The sequence below is a fragment of the Chelonoidis abingdonii genome, chromosome 2 (genome assembly GCF_003597395.2).
Source record: "Chelonoidis abingdonii isolate Lonesome George chromosome 2, CheloAbing_2.0, whole genome shotgun sequence".
NCBI classification, from domain to species: domain Eukaryota; kingdom Metazoa; phylum Chordata; order Testudines; family Testudinidae; genus Chelonoidis; species Chelonoidis abingdonii.
In genome coordinates, this window is record NC_133770.1 from 135,941,879 (window position 1) to 135,956,833 (window position 14,955).

The window sequence follows — 14,955 nt, forward strand, 5'->3', positions numbered from 1 at the left end:
CACATAGCCAGCAAAAGCTGTATTCATTCATTATTGCCAATACAGAAGCTTTTGTGGGAGAAAATAATTATCTTGACCATTTAAACCCATATTGCATGACAAATATTATTGCTTATGTAACAGAGATCTTAGGAACTCTCTTGTTTTATACAACTTTTTTTTAAAACATTGTAGAAAAAAGAAAATGCCATAGGCATCAATCCTAGGATACAGCTAAGTATTCAATGTACTAATGTGAAGAAAGCAAAGGAAGTAGCTCCTTTTGCAAAGTGTTTTTCTTATATTGTGTACTAACTTTATAAACATTAAAAAATACATACCTGTCTATTTATGTACAGTAGCATTTTTAGTTAATTCTTAGAAGCATTTGGTTAAAAGAAATGACATTTTCTGTACTAAATTATTACACAACGTTTGGTAGCAGGTTGTAGAGACATAAGAAGACTAAATAATTATTTTGTTAAATTAGCTTAGTGCTTGGGAAAGGTATAACATTAACTGTCTGGGAGACTGACCCCCATTTTACCCTGCCAGAGTTAGCTCATAAGGGATTAACAAAATGAATCCTGCAAAATATTTCAAAGGTTAAGAAACTAGCCAGCCCCTGTAAGCACAACAAACTTTACCCCCAAAGGGGCATCTCTCCACACCATGCAGAGAATCAGTTCATCCCCACATCCCAGATTACTGTCTTCTCAGTGGGACCCTATCCTTGCTGCTGTTCACTCCACCTCTCGAACGAGGCCTGTCTGCCAAACTTTCTCAGACAGGAGCTCAAGTGTGCAAAAGAATAGAATTTCAAACCCCAGACATAATCTGAGCAGACTGAGGCACAGAGTTCACATTACTCGACTCTTTTCAGCTATGCAATACATACAGCACCGGCAATGGCACTGTGAGCATCCTCACCCTCCACCATTAATATGCCTCACCCTTGACTTGGAATGGAATTAAATACCTGGTCTTTTTGCTTAGACTACAAAGAAAGGTGCCAATTAGAGGCAACTGTGGTGGTAATTTTTGTGATGTGAAATTGTGAATACTAGGAAGTGGTCTGAGACTGCCATTGATAGATTCGTGTACACACTGTGACAGACCCAGGCCAGTGTGGTACAGGAGTCTGGTAGAGGGCAAATATACTAATCACTGGCTGAGTAGTCTTCTGTTCTCTGAGTGACTAGAGCAGGGGCTGCACTGGAGTAATCAGGAACCTGCTAGAACCAATTAAGGCAGACAGGCTGGTTCCAATCAAGGCAGGCTAATCAGGGCACCTGGGTTTTAAAAGGAGCTCACTCCAGTCAGGTGGGGAGGAGCTAGAGGAGAGGAAGTGTGTGTGAGAAGCTGGGAGCAAGAGGCACAAGGAGCTGAGAGTGAGATGGAGGACTACGGAGTACAAGCATTATTAGACACCAGGAGGAAGGTCCTCTGGTGAGGATAAAGAGGTGTTTGGAGGAGGCCATGGGGAAGTAGCCCAGGAAGTTATAGCTGTCATGCCGCTGTTACTAGAGCCACTATAGACAGCTGCAATCCACAGGGCCCTGGGCTGGAACTTGGAGTAGAGGGCGGGCCCGGGTTCCCCCCAAACCTACCAACTCCTGATCAGACACAGGAGGAGCTGATTCAGACTGTGGGGAAGATCACTGAGGTGAGCAAATCTGCCAATAAGCGCAGGAACCACCAAGGTAGAGGAGGAACTTTGTCACAACTGGTGTCAGGAGTGGGATGTTGGTGTGCACAGAGCGGCAGAAAAAAAAAAGTGATTTAAAAAAAAAAAAAAAGGTAGAGGGTTTTTTTTTTTTCACCACAATGGATGATGTAGTGTGGGCATTGATACAAGCTATAGCAGCCCAGCAGGAGGCTACCCGTGTTCAGGCAGCTGCCCAACAGGAGGCAGTGCGGCTGCAGCAACAGACTAATCGCCTGCTGAAGGACCAGGCTTCTCAAGACCGAGCTATGTTGCGAGAACTGGTGAACCAGGTAAAGACCCTTACAGAGCTGAACTGCAGCCATGAGAGGACGCAGATCATACGGGCCAGCCATTGGCTGCAGAAAATGACACGAGAGGATGATGTAGAGGCATACCTTCTGGCCTTTGAGAGGACAGCCCTACGGGAGGCCTGGCCTCGAGATCAGTGGTCTGGCATCCTTGCCTCATGCCTGTGTGCGGAGGCCCAGAAGGCCTACCTTGATCTGCCTGAAGAGGCTGCAGCAGACTACCCCCAGCTGAAAGCAGAGATCCTGGCCAGATCTGGGGTAACGACTGCAGTGCAGGCCCAGCGGTATCACAAGTGGAGGTACCATGAAAATAAAACCCCGCGGTCCCAATTGTATGACCTCATCCATTTCACATGAAAGTGGTTGCGAATGGAGTTCCGGAGTCCAGAAGAGATACTAGAGATTCTGGTCATCGACCAATACATGAGGGGACTACCGCCAGACCTTCATGCCTGGGTAAGCCAGAACGAACCCTCCACCTATGATGAGGTTGTTGCATTGGTAGAAAGGCAAAGGACAGCAAGGGAGCTGACCCGACCAGTTAAGGAAGAGGCACCCCAGGTTAAACTAGCAGCACTAAGCCCTAGAGCTTGAGTGACGGGGCCACCAGGAGAGCCCAGGTGGAAAAAGAGAGGGGCTGAAAGCTCACCAGAAGCCACAAAGAGTCAGAGCACTGAGAGAGACAAGGATCAAGATGTTAGGCTGCCCAAACCAAGAGACTGGGGAATGCCTAAGGCCCCATACAGATGATATGCCTGTGGGGAGTGGGGACATATAGCTGCACAGTGTCCCAATGCTGAGGAGCCTATGCAGTGTAACCTGGGGAACTGGGCAGACCCATGCTCCCTAATCCACTTTGTGGGGGTCTCACTAACCCCACATATGTACACCAGACCAGCAAAGCTAAATGGGGTAGAGACCACAGCACTGGTTGATTTGGGGAGTGCTATCACGCTTGTCTCGGGGAAGCTCGTAAAGTGTAGTCAGTTGCTATGGGCTAAGCGTATGGGGATAACATGCGTCCATGGGACAGCTGGTTATTACCCCACCATCCCAGTAAAACTCGAGATTCAGGGGAACACTACTGAGGTAGCAGCAGGTGTAGTCCCTAAACTCCCATACCCAGTGCTCATAGGGAAGGACTTCCCACGGTTTGGAGACTTACTCCCAGTAGGAGGATTGGAGGAAAAGGGGAACCCTGAAGTTAGTGAGGCATCCACAGTAGACTGTCAATCCCCAGTCTTCTCTGAAATATCCCCATATTTATTTTCCATTCCCAGACATGGTAGAAAGTCAAAAAGGGAAAGGAGGGCAGCTAAGGTGTTGGGAACCAGAATACTGACTCAAAGCCAGAGGGTCGCTCTCGTAGGTAGGCAGACCGGAGCAGCTGAAAAGGAGGCCACCCAGGAGGAAGAAACTCCTGAGTCTGACCCCCACCCTAACGCTTCTGAACCAGTAGAGGGAACAGAGACTGGGCCCCTAGATCTTGGGCAGATTAGCCCCAGAAGAGGAAATTTTGGACGGGACCAGGCTGAAGACCCAAGGTACAACAACATTAGAAAGGAGGTGACTGAAATAGATGGGGTCCCCGTGGAAGAGAGAACACAGGGACCAGGACCCTACTTCATAATGAAGAAGAATCTCTTATATCAAGTTGCATCAGTACAGAGGCAGAAGGTACAGCAGATCTTAGTACCTCAAAAACACCAGAACGCTGTATTAAGTGTTGTGCATAGTCATCTTTTTGGGGGCACTTGGGGGTAGAGAAGACCCTGGCACGAGTCCTACGACGGTTCTTCTGGCCTGGAGTACATGAAGAAATGCGAAGGTACTGTGCATCCTGCCCGGAGTGTCAGCTGCACAGTCCCCGTCCCCAACTGAGGGCACCTTTAGTACCCCTTCCCATCATAGAGGTCCCTTTGAGCGAATAGCCATGGACCTAGTGGGACCCCTGGAGAAGACGGCTCGGGGCCACCAATATATACTTGTTGTTTTGGACTATGCTACTCGCTACCCAGAAGCTGTCCCCTGCAGAACACAGCCTCTAAAACGATAGCCAAAGAGCTGGTGGGGATCTTTGCCCGAGTGGGCTACCAAAGGAGATATTAACAGACCAAGGAACCCATTTATGTCAAAGCTAATGAAGGACCTCTGTACGCTGCTCCATTATACATACCCTGAGAACTTCAGTTTACCATCCACAGACTGATGGGTTGGTAGAAAGGTTTAATCGAACCCTCAAGGCTATGATAAGGAAGGTGGTAAGTCGGGACGGGAAGGATTGGGACACTCTACTGCCCTACCTTATGTTCGCTATCCGGGAGGTACCTCAGGCCTCAATGGGTTTTCCCCATTCGAGTTATTATACGGACGTCACCCCCGTGGCATACTAGATATCGCCAAAGAGATTTGGGAAGAGGAACCCAATGAGGGGAGAAATATAATAGAACATGTAATACAGATGCGAGACCGGATAGCCTGTGTCACCCCTATTGTATACGGGAACATTTGGAAAAGGCACAGGAGGCCCAGAGAACCTATTACAATCGCCAGCAAAAGTCTGACAGTTCCAACCAGGGGATCGGGTGATGGTGTTGGTACCCACGGCAGAAAGCAAGCTTCTGGCCCAATGGCAGGGGCCCTATGAGGTGGTTGAACCCGTGGGGGAAGTAACCTACAAGGTGCGGCAGCCAGGACGCCGAAAAACAAGAACAGATTTATCACATCAACCTTCTGAAACCCTGGCATGCACAAGAGGCATGCATAACTATCCAAAAAAGACCTAACCCAGGAAAACAAGCCTTCCAAACAGGTGAGAGTGTCTCCCGATTTAACACCAGACCAGAAGAATGAGGTGTCTGAGATGATCTTCCGGAACAAGATGTGTTCTCGACAAAACCAGGTCGAACAACCGAGACATATCACCACATTGTCACGAACCCTGGGGGCCAGAATAACAATGAGGCCCTATCGGGTGCCAGCGGCCAAAAGAGAGGAAATAAAAGCAGAAGTAAAAAAAATGCTGGAGTTGGGGATCATCGAAGAATCCCCACATGTCAGTGGTCCAGCCCAATCGTGCTAGTGCCCAAACCTGATGGCACCACAAGGTTTTGCAACGACTTCCGGCGACTAAATGAAGTATCCCAGTTCGATGCGTACCCATACCTCGCATAGATGAGCTAGTGGACCATCTGGGAATGCCGGTACTTGACTACCCTAGACTTGACAAAGGGGTACTGGCAGATTCCCCTTGCGGAAGACGCAAAGGAAAAAGACTGCGTTCTCTACACCAGAGGGTCTTTTTCAATATACTGTCCTCCCTTTGGACTACATGGGGCCCCAGCTACTTTCCAGCGCCTCATGGACAAGCTATTATGCCCACATAACAGTTATGCTGCTGCCTACTTGGACGATGTGGTCATTCATACCCCAGACTGGGAAACCCACCTAGAGAAGGTGGAGGCAGTCCTTGATACTTTCAGGCGAGCTGGCCTTACAGCAAACCCTGCCAAGTGCGCCTGTAGGGTTACAGAGGCCAAATATCTTGGCTACATTGTGGGAAAAGGTCTGGTAAAACCCCAAGTGAACAAGTTGGAGGCCATCCAAAATTGGCCCGACCACGTCGCAAGAAACAAGTCCGGGCATTCCTAGGTGTAGTGGGGTATTACCGACGATTTATCCCCCACTTGCCACAAGGGCAAGCCCCCTGACAGACCTAGTGAAAGCCCGTGGACTGATCTGGTGAGATGGTCTGACGCAGCAGAGGAAGCATTCACAGACCTACGAACTGCCCTCTGCAGTAACCCTGTACTGATAGCCCTGATTTCACAAGGAAATATATCCTGCAGACAGATGCATCAGAAGTAGGGTTGGGGGCCGTTCCTATCACAGATGGTCGGGGAGGAGGAACACCCAATTCTCTACCTTCAGTAGGAAACTCCTTCCGAGGGAACAAAAATATGCAGTGGTGGAGAGAGAGTGCCCTCGCCCGTAAAATGGGCCATGGAAGCATTGCGCTACTACTTGCTCGGATGGCGCAGATTTGTCCTCGTGACCGACCATGCCCCTCTTCAATGGATGCAGCAGAACAAGGAGAAGAACATAAGGGTGACCAGGTGGTTCTTATCCCTCCAACCTTTCCAGTTCGTGTGCAACACAGAGCAGGGAGCCGTCACGGCAATGCCGATGGCTTGTCACGTGTGCACTGTCTGGCATCCCAAGCTGCCCAACCCCTTGGTGTTGAGCAGGGGGAGGGATATGTGACAGACCCAGGCCAGTGTGGTACAGGAGTCTGGTAGAGGGCAAATATAACTGGTCACTGGATGAGTAGTTTTCTGTTCCCTGAGTGACCAGAGAGCAGGGGCTGCACTAGAGTAATCAGGAACCTGCTAGAACCAATTAAGGCAGACAGGGCTGATTAGAACACCTGCAGCCAATCAAGGCAGGCTAATCAGGGCACCTGGGTTTAAAAAAGGAGCTCACTCCAGTCAGGGAGGGAGGAGCTAGAGGAGAGGAAGTGCGTGTGAGGAGCTGGGAGCAAGAGGTGCAAGGAGCTGAGAGTGAGAGGCTGTGCTGATGGAGGACTACAGAGTACAAGTGTTATCAGACACCAGGAGGAAGGTCCTGTGGTGAGGATAAAGAAGGTGTTTGGAGGAGGCCATAGGGAAGTAGCCCAGGGAGTTGTAACTGTCACACAGCTGTTACAAGAGGCACTATAGACAGCTGCAATCCACAAGGCCCTGGGCTGGAACCCGGAGTAGAGGGCAGGCCTGGATTCCCTGCAAACCTCCCAACTCCTGATCAGACGCAGGAGGAGTTGATCCAGAGGGTGGGGAAGATCACTCAGGTGAGCAAATCTGCCAATAAGTGCAGGACCCACCAAGGTAGAGGAGGAACTTTGTCACAACACATACACACACCACATTTACTCGCACATGTCAGTATGTGTCCATTTACAAGTATTCTGTTATAGAAGCTTGTTATACCATCACCTATCATTTATACATGTCAGAAGTTCATTTAAAAATAGTTAATTTTAAACATGTTGCTCGTAGTAACAGTACTATAATTTACAAAAAAGAGAAGGCTGGCAGCCTTATGAGAATGATAATGGGAGCCACTGCCTTTCACCTCTAGACTGCCTCTGAATCAAGCTTGTGTTGCTAGTGCATGAAAGCTGTCAGCTTGATGGATGTGAAATAAACAGGTCTCTATCCAGTTCCAGGGGTACCAAAGTCCATATCATAAAAGCATCACCACTGAAGGAACTGGCATTGGTGGTCTCAGTGGAGAGGCCATGAATTGAATGAGCCGGGAATCTCACACTCACCCCTATGGTTGTCTCTCCAGGATAGGATTGAGATGCACTGATAGGAAAGGCTGAGGAGAGGCAGCTTGCACCACCGCTGACCATGCTGTACTGGTTCTGTGAACAGAGGACTTCACTCTCCAGGACTGTCAACTCCAGCACTTTTCATAAGAACTAAAATTCATTTAAGAAAAAAACACCTCCCCCAAACAATAACAAAAAAAATACATGCTTTATGGACTATTTCTATTTAAGGAGTTAAAATTAGACATGGGAACATGCAAAAACACCAGATCTGAACCTCGTAAACTTTGAGCTGTTGAGATTCAGATGGGCCCATTAACAGATCAAATAAAGTATTTTGGTCTCATGTTCCTTAAACCCCCAAAGTGGCTAACTGTACAGAAGATCTAAAATCTGAAGAAAATCTTACCTTTTTGTAGAGACTTCTCAGGTCTCTGTACTGCCACATGCTATTTAGGACCTGAGATGCTGCTTTCACCACTTTTGGTGAGTGCCTATTACATTAAAAAAAAAAAAAAAAAAGAGAAAGAGAGAGACTGTTAAATCAAATCCCAGGCTCAATTAATGCTGATTTGTGAGTCAATTACAAAGGATTGAAACTCTCAAGTGAAGTTCTGCTATTCACCAGTTCTATAAGTATATTCTAAGAGCTTTACATTCAAGTAGTTTAGATACTAACATTTTATTCACTGACAAACACACTCTTCATGTCCATATTTCTAAGTGTTGGAAGAGGAACAAAACCAATACACACTTGCGCTGTATGGTGAATGAGAAGCAAGAGTTATCACTAGGAACATGAGAATAAGAGAATTCTATCAAGATGGAGAGTAACTGCTGAACTGGCTAACTGATAGGGTGGGTAGTGGGGAAGGTAGAGAGAGAGAAAGCTGCAGAGGGCAAAAATTGGAGAAATTGTTTCTGGAGAGGTGGCTTGGCTGCAGGGCCAGCTTTAGGAACTTCAGGGCCCGATTCGAATACCCGATGGTGGTCCGGGTCTTCGGTTGCAGGTCCTTCACTCGCTCCACGTCTTCCGCGGCACGGAAGGGCCCACTGCCAAAATGCTGCCAAAGACTGGGAGCGAGTGAAGGACCCGCCGCTGAAGTGCTATCGGAGACCCGGACTGCCGCCGGGTGAGTAAAAATTTAAAAAGTTAGGCACTCTTCCTTAGGGTGCGGGGCCCTCTTAGGCATGGGGCCCAAATCGAGGGAATTGGCCTAAAGCCAGCCCTGCTTGGCTGCAGTCCTGTGTGCAGTGGCATGAAGGACAAGAGTACAGGGCTTTGGTTTCTTTCTCGTGGGCTGGTAGACTTTAAGTACTTCAAGGAACAGATGAGTGAGTACTCACTGCATCAATGCCTTCTACCAGATGGTCAGAGGAAACAGAGGAACTAGCTAGGTGAAGAGCACTGTTTTAAGATGGGAGGGGGTTGGGAGCAGGACACAGAAATATGATAGATCATAAATACACAGAAATAATTAGTGCTTTGTGACTAAATAAAAGTCATCTGGAACCCAAATTTGGACTTATGTTCTGAAACACTGATAACAGTAACCTATTAATGATCACACTCTAAACCTATATAAAAAGACATAATTAACTTCGCATCTACTCCTCCTTCTGGACTCTTTCCCCAAGAGATCTGAATAATTATTTCAGAGAATTAGAGCCAAATGTTCCCTTCTGTTTAGGCAGTATAAGGGGGAGCAGATGTCTTAAATCCACAGAGAAGGGCCAGGGAGGACAACATAGGATAAATATGTGACTATGCAGAAAGTCCACATCACGTGACTAACTTCATCCCCTCAGCAAACATAAAACAGCAGAGCCCCAAGACAAAATTACAAGGGATTAGAGCCTGCATGAAGAAGTTGGAGAACAGTCACACTTGTGCTTGGTATTTCCCTGTGAAAATGGAACAACTGGTGGTGAAAAAGAAGCAGGTGGCACTGGTGTTAGTGGCATGTATTACTCATCTGGTTCCAATGTGGGTAGTGACAACTGCTGCTATTCACTTTGCGACGCACATGAGAAGGGTCAGAATTGCATTGCCAGCAGAGCTGGTAAGATAATGTTAATTGCATAATTTAATCAGTTGTTTTCCACAATATTTTCCTAGTAAATTATTTGTTGATTCTGCCCATCTCTATTGTTCATCCTGCATATAGAACTGGGTGACTAGTTCATGAGTTGATAAGAACTTGATGAACACTTTCAAGCATCATTGTTTTCATTATTTACCCATCTTTAGCTGCTAGTGGGGTACTGGGAGTAAGGAATGATCAATGTGGTAACAGTGCCAGTCATGCGGTTAATACTAAGGAGAGCCAAGAGCAGTGAGATCCACTGCATTTGGCCAATCTGATCTCATGGATGCCAGTTCTGCTACACAACTGTAGAGGAGAGAGGACTAGAGCCGTGTGCTCTTTACAGACACTAGAGCAGATAGTCCTTGCACTACTGTGATTGTGTCCTACCCCTGTGCAGGAAGCATGGGATGAGAGGGAAAGGGAAGGACCTTCATGTCCTCTCCTTCAGTTGTGGACCCACAAAGGAGCCAGGTGCACTCTGCCTATGCTGCACACAATGTAAGAGGCATTAATATTGTTTTGTATTGAAGTACACTAACTATGGCAAAATTTCCTCATCAGTCCAGTATAATGCAATTTTGTGGGCTCCAGTTCTTTGAAGAGCATCTGGATGGATGGGAATACAATAGTGTAACAGATGACAAACTGAAATCTATCCATTAAAATCTCTATAAATCCTACTGTAGGTAGTGTTGTTGTAGTTGTGTTGGTCCCAGGATATTAAAGAGACAAGGTGGATAAGATATCTTTTATTGGACCAACTACTGTCTCCAGACCTGAAGAAAAGTTCTGTGTAAGTTTGAAAGTTTGTCTCTCTCACCAGCAGAAGTTGTTCCAATACAATATATTACCTCATCTACCTTGTCTCTATAAATTCTATTGTAATAACTCTTAAGGTTAAAGAGTTTTTGACTTGCCTTTTCATGAAACAGAGTTTTTGTTCCACTAGGTTAAAGCTTTGGTGACTTCTGCTGGAAGCAGACACAGTGCATATTGATTTTTTTAATATGACAGTGATTATACTAGAAGCATCAATAAATGGTTCTTCTGAGGCTAGTAACAGTTGGTCTTGTTAACAGATTTCATGTTTTACAATTTAACACAATATTGCATTCTGTTAAACTGTGCAACTTCACTAATTTAAGTAACTGCTTGGCAAGATATTCTTCCTACAATTATTATTTAAAATAATGGAACTTCTATGAAAGAAATGAAAAAGATAGAAAGAATGGTATAAAAGTCTCATGTTTCTGACAGGTGAGTATAAACTCCTATTTTAGGTGACGAGTTGGTATCATGGGTTGATAGATTTTCTTGTTCTACAACTACAAAATCAATAAAAATAATCATATCTAGCTTTTATATAGTGCTTTTCATCAGTAGGTCTAAAAACACTTTACAAAAGGAGGGCACTACATTTATTATTTGGATATTCTGAAAACACATACTAGCCGACGTGTCCTAGACTATTAGAAATACATGGCTTTCAAAAGATAAGGTTTCCTGGATTTGCAGTTAGGGATTATATCTGACTCCCTGTATGCTGTAAGACTGACATTTTCAAGACCTTAACAGAACTGGAAAACCAAATCCCATTGAAATCAACGGGAGTTGGGTGGCTAATTCTCTTAGGCTTCTTTGACAACTCCAGCCCCAATGTCACTAGGTAATAATGATCTCTACTGGAGTAGTATACAGGTGGACAAATACACAGTTTTTGTAGATTTTCTTAAGTTTTATTAATATACAAGGATAAACTCGGAGTCAAATCCCCCACTTCTGTGAGTGGGCACATTCTACTGAAGAAAAATGGAAATGCACCTGCTTATGCCAGCAGTAAATTTGATCTAGTAACAAGAATTCATTTAGTCTGATATGTAATTTATTTATAATAAAAATTTAATATGCTTTATTACTAAGGTGAGTCAGCAGCCCAAGAGCAGTTCCCACAACTGGAATCACCACAATTAGTAATGCTGCTACTCTTATCAATTCCTGACAGAGTTATAATAATGAGAGTGTACTGGGTGAGAAGCATGAAAGGAGAGAGAACAATAATAAAAGAAAAGGGAATAAGATCGAATTGTGTCAGCAATGCATTAATTGCCTATCCCTGCACACTGCTCCAGTACCAGGTGTAGTGCGTAGATTCCTCTTTCAGGCTGAAGATTGGCTGTGAGAAGCCAAGTTAGAGCCCCAAGGCTGCAGCTGCCTCTGTGCTGATAACACATCCCCCTTCTGATAGAAGGATCTAGGCATTAGAGTGAAATCTTCCATTTTTCATACTGACATGGTCCCACAGCAGGCAAAGCAGTCATACTTCTGGAAGTTTGATGTATATTGTTTGCAACCAAGCTATTCTACGCAACCACGCCCAGCAAAAGGAGAGGAACCAATGATCTCTTTGTCAACAGTGTGCACTGACTCTGAAAAAAAAATGCATTCATAGCTATTGCTAATAGCGTCATAGTTAGATGTGAGTCTTCTCCTACATGTATTGGTGCCATTTAATGTAGCAGACAGAAACCCTGATACTTCTTAACAAGCTAGGGGGTGAGAAGGGCGGGTGAAGGAGTGGAAAGAACTGTGGACCCATCCCCACTTGCCAGCCAGAGTAACTGTTGTATGGTGGGGAGTAAGCTGCAGCCTGCAAAGTCGTGAAGTTACTTAATTCCGGCATTCCCAAAGCAAGTGGGAGTAGGAGAAGAACAGTACCTTTGTGAGGCACAAATCCTTTTACAGTGTCCTCCTGGTTACTCCAAGGACACATCACCCACTACACAGGGGCCTAATGTCTCAGGCTACCACCTGATGTTGATAAAATGATTCATGCCAGTCATTTTTATAAATAATTATTATTCACTCTGTGGCATGTTGCCAGTGAAAGCAAGCCAAAAAATGAGCCTTGGCAGGGACTTTGATACTGGGTTACTTGTTTCCTGTCTTCCTTCCAACATCTGACACGGTTACTAACACAAGGTAATTTATGATTAAACTTAATAATGAAGCTAACGATTTCACCAGACAAGACAAACCCATTTAGTACTAATTAAACCTATTAAAGATGTTACAAAAGGTGCAAGGTGATTTGCAAAACATACTTGTCTCCTTTACTCTTGGAAATGCCAACCAGCTTCTCAATGCCTCCTGCATCCCGTAAGGCCTTGGCATTCTCCATGTTTTTAGTGATAACTTCATGCAGAGTGCAGCAAATGGCAGTAACAGTGTCATCCGACATGGTCTTGCTTGCTGAGCTGTTGCTGTTGTTACCTCCTGGAAGTCGGTGGACCAGATCCCGCATGGCATACTTGCCTTTTTGGAAAGAAAATGAAGGGAGAATGTTGAGGAAATTTAAAGGAAGAATGATGAGGGAGATACAGGGAAAACACACAAGGCAGTGTTAGTGCCATTTTCATAGTTTCAGGTCTATAATTTGCTGTCAGTATTATCCTATCATTAGCCGTATTTATACAAACATTTGTTTAAGCTGCATTTTGCCAATTAGGACCTCTACTAATAGTCCCTTGTAATATCAGTGAAAGCTTCAGAGTGTGATTTAAGAGCCCAGCAGAAGTTGGCCAGTCCATATCTTCCTCACCCCATGAGAGCAACACCATTTACGTGAGCCCAAGGCAAGCTAGCTGGGATGATGCATCTCTACTAATAAAATCATCACTGTGTAGCAGTTAATAGGGACAGTACAAAGGCAGTGAAGCCATCCAAATTGGAGTTCTTTGTGAATGAGTAGTTGATCTTCTCTTGAGCTCAGGCTTCACTATACATTAACTAGGTGTAATTATATTATTGTACTTTATAATATGCTTTAAAAAGCTATTGTTATTTCTGTCATTTGAGTTGTGTGAATATTAGTGATTCAGAGGAGAGGTTTCTCTGCACTGTGTTGCAGTCTGATATCTAGCAAAGGTATATTTCCATATGTTTTATCGGGGGGAGGGACAGCTCAGTGGTTTGAGCTTGTTAAACCTAGTGTTGTGAGTTCAGTCCTTGAGGGGGCCATTTATCTGGGGCAAAAATCTGTCTGGGGATTGGTTCTGCTCTGAGCAGAGGATTGGACTAGATGACCTCCTGAGGGCCCTTCCAGCCCTGATATTCAATGATTATCTTACTTAATATTTATAACTTAAATTTTCTATCAAACTGAGCAGTTCATTTTTGTAGAGGACTTTCTATGTTAGACACAAGGAGGACATAGTCATTGTGATTTTCCATTATAATTTTTTTCACATTTAAATACATACAGAAATCTTTAAAAAGTTGCTTGCACGAATATAGCGCATGGGAAAAATACCACGCCAGAAGTCCTGGAGAAGGAAATTTTCCATGTAACTACTGGACAAGTACAGCACAGGCAGCAGAACTTCCCCACACTGCCACAGCAAAGTGCCTTAGCCCTGTTCTGGAGGGATTACCAGTATGTGTGAAAGTTTAATATAGCCGCTCTTCTACGATGAAGACAAGCTGAACAGTGAAGAGACTAGGGCCTACATCCAGCTCCCAGTGAAGTCAGTGAGCACATTCCCATTAACTTCAGTGGTGCTGGATCAGGATCTTGGGTGAAATAATCAGCTTAACAACATCACTCACTCTCAAAATGGGAATGACACGATTGTTAGGACATGTAACTGGAAGTAATATTACTTTGTGGCCTGAAATGTAATCAGAAATCTTCTCAATCAGACATTACAAGCCCTGATAAGATGGCATATATTAAGCGCTTATTAAAAAGCTTACTCTTGAAGTTACAAACAGAACTCTTGGTATCTGAATCTGAAAGTCAAAAGAAGCAGAAGACTGGCCCTTTGAGTGTCCTTATGTGTTATTTTTTTACAATGCTATCTGCAATGGTGAAAATCTATCCAATCATTTGGAACAATGCATTAATAATACAGTGCACACCAAAATCCATGTACTGTCACGGTAAAATCAAAGCATGCCAAATTAATCTTGTGACAATGTCAGATCCAGAAACTCCTTTACTTTTGATCAAGCAACAAAGTTCCTTCTAATGGAAGCATAACACACTAAAATGTGTGCAACTGTTTTATTATCAGTGTGTTGCAATTTGGAATTTAACATTTGACATCAAATGTCTTTGTTTCTGTGCAGCTAATATTTCATCATTGTAATCTGCATTATTAGATTTTTCAGCAATTTCATTTAAATGTCAGATGCAGTACATAAGTGGGTCATATGAATTCTGTGCAATTCTTTTCCCCATACACACCTATAATAGTATCTGCCAAAGAATAGCCATTTGGAATGTGGTGTGCAAATATTAATGTGTAGTTCTAGCCAGTTATAAATGTTTCAATAACAAAAACATTTATTACATTCATTTATGCCTTTTAACACAAGCCAATTAATGGTTGCATATCTGTTAAAGTCTCTTGAATACTACAGTTATAGAATGCGGTAGATCATGCTTGCCTGTCAAAGTAGATTTGCAAAAGGCTGTTTGTTTATGCTATTTGTTTCAGTCTTCACTCCTCTAATACTACCATTGACCAGGATCATAGA

General features: G+C 44.4%; 1 protein-coding gene across 5 annotated transcripts in view; it reads right to left on the reverse strand.

The window, feature by feature from the left end:
- Nucleotides 1-14,955, reverse strand: part of CTNND2 (catenin delta 2) — a 1,230,307-nt gene that overhangs the window by 49,935 nt on the left and 1,165,417 nt on the right. For 4 of the 5 annotated variants that reach the window (XM_075062683.1, XM_075062682.1, XM_075062680.1 and 1 more), the window contains 3 exons: nucleotides 12,519-12,729; nucleotides 7,737-7,821; nucleotides 7,325-7,420 (listed from right to left, as the gene is read on the reverse strand). In XM_075062683.1, coding sequence (XP_074918784.1) covers nucleotides 7,325-7,420; nucleotides 7,737-7,821; nucleotides 12,519-12,729 — 392 coding nt within the window. The remainder of the gene's footprint in view (nucleotides 1-7,324; nucleotides 7,421-7,736; nucleotides 7,822-12,518; nucleotides 12,730-14,955) is intronic. The other variant, XM_075062681.1, reaches the window with a different exon arrangement.